Genomic DNA, 4,892 nt, shown 5'->3' on the forward strand with positions numbered 1-4,892 from the left:
TCCCCCCACCGGGGCCGGGGGGGGGGGAGCCTGTGGCCGCCTCCGGCGGCGCTCGCGGCACGGGCATGGCTTCCCGGGGCTCCGTGCGCAGGGCTGGGGCGGGGGCAGCGGCGGGTGGTGCCCGGAGCCTGCCTTGGCGCTTGGCAGTTTAGTTTTGAACGTGGATGGCGATCGGGTGCGCCCACATCCCCCGCTCCGCTGCATGTCGCGGGTAGGGGCAGGCATTGTGCCGCCTGGGTGCTAGATGGTGTGCTGGGGTCTCGAGACCGAGTGTCGGTGCAAGCCCCGAAGAAGCTCCTTGTGTCCTAGCAGAGGCTGTATGTGCAGTTATGGTGCCGTTTCCAGCAGCTTTGAGGTCTGGGTAGGAGACATGATGGAGACTTTGCACTAGGAAGAGAACAGCAATCCCTGAGTTGAACTCCTTGGTTGCATTAGGAGAGACGGGCTCCACACTAGCTGACCAGCTACATTTTGCTAACTGTTTAGCTTCTTCACTGTCTTCAGTACCAGTTTTTAGGAAAGTGATGCCATACAGTACTAGACCCTGAAGGTGTTAGAAGCCACCCTGGGGACAGATGTGGAAACAGCTGGAAGAAGAGCTAGAAACACCCAAGAATTTGATAGTGGCCGAGAGACCAGATAAATGTGCTAAATTACAGGATGGTTTCATAGTGCCTTGCATTTTGGCTCATGAAAGGTGCACTTACACAAGAGCAATGGTAGAATAAGAGCTATTACTATTATTACTTTCTCAGAGATGGACAATTAGTTGCACAAAGTTGTTCCCACTGCCCTTCCCCAAAATCTCAAGTTAATGTCCTGGTCACTATTTTTTTAACAGGATTTTTCCCCAGGCTCCAAGAGACACAGAACCGTGGAAGATTTTAACAAGTTTTGCACATTTGTCTTGGCGTATGCTGGTTACATCCCCTACCCCCAAGAGGTAATGTGTAGCCCCTTATTTTATCACAGGTACATGCCAATGTAGCTATTACTGGTGGGAGGCTAAAGGTTTTCCTGCATGTGTTGGAAAAGGTCTTCCTGGCAGCAGCTCAGAAAACTAAGATAATGTGATGATCTATGCAACATAAATACCTAAATGCTAGTTTTTGTGTTTAAAGGGGTTGGGTTCTGTGGAAGCTTTTACTGGGTCAAACGTAACACACTGAAATGTGATAGTCCAAAAGAAACTGCCAGCAAATAGCCTTACGTTTAGAAAGTTTTAAAGGTACAACAATTGGTCTTTTATGATACGTATGTGTTTCTCTTTAATCAAAAGTGAAATGTCTCAAACCTTGTTTGGCTTGAAGAGGCTGAACAAAGTGTAAAAATCCAGTCTTGAATTATTTGGGTGGTGGGCACTCTTTGTACAATGCTACAAGGTTACATTTAAGGTATTTGAAGTATGTAGTGTCTCTGCCCCTTCCCAGACCTCTGGGGCCATAGAGTTCAGCTTACTCATTTTGAGGTTGTTTGGCTTCTCCTGGGCTGGAGTTCCTGGCAGAGGCCTAGGTTTCAAAGCATATGAAAGGGAGTGGGAATTTTAACTCTTCGAAGTTGCCACACAGCACTTGACTGAAGTCCCATAACTGTACTAGAATAACAAATGGTAAACACTATAGGGTGGATAGGTATCAGCTCTAAAACAATGCTTACTTTTCTTCTCTTACTATTTTATAGGAGACACCCTTGAGGAGCAGCCCCAGTCCTCCTAATAGCACTGGTGGGACCATTGACAGTGATAGCTGGGATGCCCGATTCAGTGACCTCCCTTCTGCTGTCTCCCTGCCAGTCAAGAATAGAAAAAACTTTAGTCAGCTCAAGCGAACAAAACCATATGCTTCCCTGTTCCAGCGAGCAACGCCTAGCAGTTTCCTGCCAGAACGAAAGCAAATTGATAAAATCAGGAAGAAGAAAAAACTGAAGAGAAGGGAAACAGAAGTGCCTGTGGAGAAAGAATATGAGGAGAAGCTCCTGGACCTCGAGGTGGAGGACTCTTATGTAGAAACCCCCATGAGCCCTTCATCTGAGGGTGACCCTCAGTCTGTGACCGACCACTGTTCGGTGTGGGACTCTGATAGTCCTTCGAATGTCTCTTACGCTGCTGCTAACTCTGAGCAGGCTGTGGAGATACACAGTGTGGGCAAGCGAACAGTCATCCGGCAGGGCAAGCAGGTTGTGTTCCGGGATGAAGATGGCACTGGAGATGATGAGGACATCATGGTGGATTCAGGTATGTGGTTGGGGGGGCAGGATAGTGGGAGATGTTCTGGGAGACAGTGGGTCAGACTGTTAGTGATCCCATGCACAGTCTTTTTGTATAATCTGGAATAATGCAGACTTATCTTTTGGGAGAGGGGGCTGAGAGCTAAATTCATTAGCATTTGCACAAGCCTCTTAGCTCTTTCAAAAGAAGGTGGGCAGAGAAGAGTTTTACTGCTCAGTGACCAAAGGCCTGAATTACAGTGTCCAGGCTCAGGCTAGAGCCCTTTCCATGGGATGAATTTTCATGTAAAGCTGGACACGGGTCAGAAGCTGGTTTTGGAGCCGAGTACTTCTCCTGGGGCAGCAGTCCTCTTGCACTGCTGAGATTCCGTACAAGAGCAAAGTGCCAGGTGGCAATGCAGACTGCAGCTTCCAGCATGCCCTGGAGAGGCCTGCATACAATATCGGCCTTCAAAACCTCAAGATCAAGCTATGTCCGAGGGAAGAGTTGAGGTACAGGTGAGATGCAGTAGCGACATGGAGGCAGGTAGTTTTACCTTGCTCTTTGTCTTTCCAGATGACGATTCCTGGGACCTAGTCACCTGCTTCTGCATGAAGCCTTTTGCTGGTCGGCCAATGATTGAATGCAATGAATGTCACACCTGGATCCACCTCTCCTGCGCCAAGATCCGCAAATCAAATGTCCCGGAAGTCTATGTTTGCCAGAAGTGTCGGGACTCCAAGTTTGATATTCGCCGTTCAAACCGCTCCCGGATGGGCTCACGCAGGCGCTTTCTGGACTAGCCAAGGGACCTGCCTGACCAGCATGCCACTTGAGCAGATTAACCATGCAAAGCACAGAACTCCAGCCAACTAGGTCTAGGAGAGCTCCTTTGAACTGCATTTGCTCAGGCAAAAGGGGGCTGCCTGCCTGTCCATGTTAACAGGCACAAGGTGTCAGAAAGTCTCTGACAGCCAAGGCTGGAAGAGGCCTGCTGGTCAAAACTGCTGCTAGACACTGGCTAGCTGTAGCAGACAGATGAAGCACCCCAGGTACAGAGGGGTTTTTGAACAGTTAAGACTACAAAGGGGATGATGTCTGGGAATGTGTAATACTTTTGCCACATGTTAATTCTCATCCCACTGGGAAAGTGCTAAGAAACTGCAAGACTTCTATGTGTTAAGTCAATCACCTCCCAAGAGGGAGGAGGAAGAAAAGCTCTGTATGACAAGTCTGAAAAGCTACTGGCCATATGTTTTAATTTTAATGTAATACTAGACCCCCCCCACCACCACCCATTTGTCCATATATAACAATCTTAAGTATTCCTAAGGCCCATGACAGTGAGTGTGAATGCTCACTGAACTCGCGTGTGATCTGCCTCTGCTTTGACAGGGCTGAGCAGCAGGCGCAGCATTCGTTGAGTTCTGTGGTTTTTAGCATTTGCTTCCAGTAAAAAACAATGATTTCCTGTTGCTCCATGTACTGATATGTTTGAGGGGAGAATAAAGCCTCTCCTCTCTTCAGGTAGGCAGTGGTGGGTGGGGGTTGGCTGTGACAGTTCTCTTCCTTGGTCAGGCTGTTGTTTTCTCATCAAATTCTTTTTCTGACTTTGTTTTACATGTGTGGATGTGAGGGACCCATCCACTCTGTTCCCAAGTGGAGTCCTATGTCCTGTTCATTTCCGATACACTTTCAATGCTCCAAGCCCATTTTTTGGAGACATTGACTCCTCCTCCATTTCTCAGCCCTAAAGTAAAGCACTGATACCAGAAGGGGCCTTAGCAAACTGAAACTGAGGAATGCAGACAGGCCTCATTTGGGATTGTGCTGTCCCCATTAGAGTACTGAGGCTGGGTTTAACAGATCTGTTATGGGTACAAATGTAATCACTTGGCATTGGCACAATCCTGGGCAGGAGACTTTGCAAGTAGTAAGGTGAACTGCATCCGAGAACCATTCTGCACTGTGGAGGATTTAGGGGTGCACTAGCACCAGAAAGTGTTTTTATAATGTAACCATCCTGGATAGGGGTGAGCTGAGCAGAGCTGGAGATTGCTTCAAGAAAACAAGATGGCTTGTGATGCTGCTCAGATGTAGGTGTTGTCCTAGTAATGACCAAACCAAGTCTGTTGCATTGATTGCACAAATTAGATCTTTGTTCTTGAGAAAGCTCTCCAAGTTCTGGTTACTGAGCAGCACAGATTGTCCTGGCAGACAAGGCCAGTGGAAGTTGCTAGCTGATCTGGACCAAATGGCCAGGGACACATGCACACTAGTGCAGCAGGCACCCTGGTAGTGTGGCCTTCCCGCACGCTGGCTGCCAGGTACTGCATCCTAATGGTGGCCAAGGCAGTCAAGTGCCCCCTTTGGCTGTGCAGCACTACCCCGAGGAAACTACCAGGCAGAGGTAGAGCAGCCTGGGGCTCCTGCACGGGAGGCAAGACCAGAAAGGCCTGCTGGCATTCTCACCATGACAAAACCGTGAAATGGTACAGTTCTCCAACCCAGTCCCTGCCGAAGTAGCAAGGATTGGAGTTGTCGCTGCAGCAGCTGGCCGCTCCAGCTCTAGTTGCCCGAGGACGGCGGGGCGCTGCCTCCCGGGACTAAGCAGGGCGGAGCCTGCCCAGGGTTTTCCTGAAGCCTGGGGCTGCCTGCCCGTCTCCCGCAGGCAGCAAAGAGCCGG

The 4,892-nt window shown here is 49.4% G+C and overlaps 1 protein-coding gene across 2 annotated transcripts; it reads left to right on the forward strand.

The window, feature by feature from the left end:
- Nucleotides 1-107: 107 nt before the first annotated feature.
- Nucleotides 108-3,681, forward strand: PHF13 (PHD finger protein 13). 2 transcript variants are annotated; one of them, XM_006025570.3, is made up of 4 exons: nt 108-211; nt 842-943; nt 1,681-2,233; nt 2,783-3,681. In XM_006025570.3, exons 1-4 carry the CDS (start codon nt 203-205, stop codon nt 3,007-3,009), a joined length of 891 nt encoding a protein of 296 aa, XP_006025632.1. In that variant the 5' UTR covers nt 108-202; the 3' UTR covers nt 3,010-3,681. The 2 variants fall into 2 exon arrangements, with proteins under 2 accessions (XP_006025632.1, XP_025062203.1); XM_025206418.1 differs by lacking the exon at nt 108-211 and adding an exon at nt 245-355.
- Nucleotides 3,682-4,892: the final 1,211 nt, after the last annotated feature.

This window comes from Alligator sinensis, unplaced genomic scaffold (assembly GCF_000455745.1).
Source record: "Alligator sinensis unplaced genomic scaffold, ASM45574v1 scaffold322_1, whole genome shotgun sequence".
Classification (NCBI taxonomy): domain Eukaryota; kingdom Metazoa; phylum Chordata; order Crocodylia; family Alligatoridae; genus Alligator; species Alligator sinensis.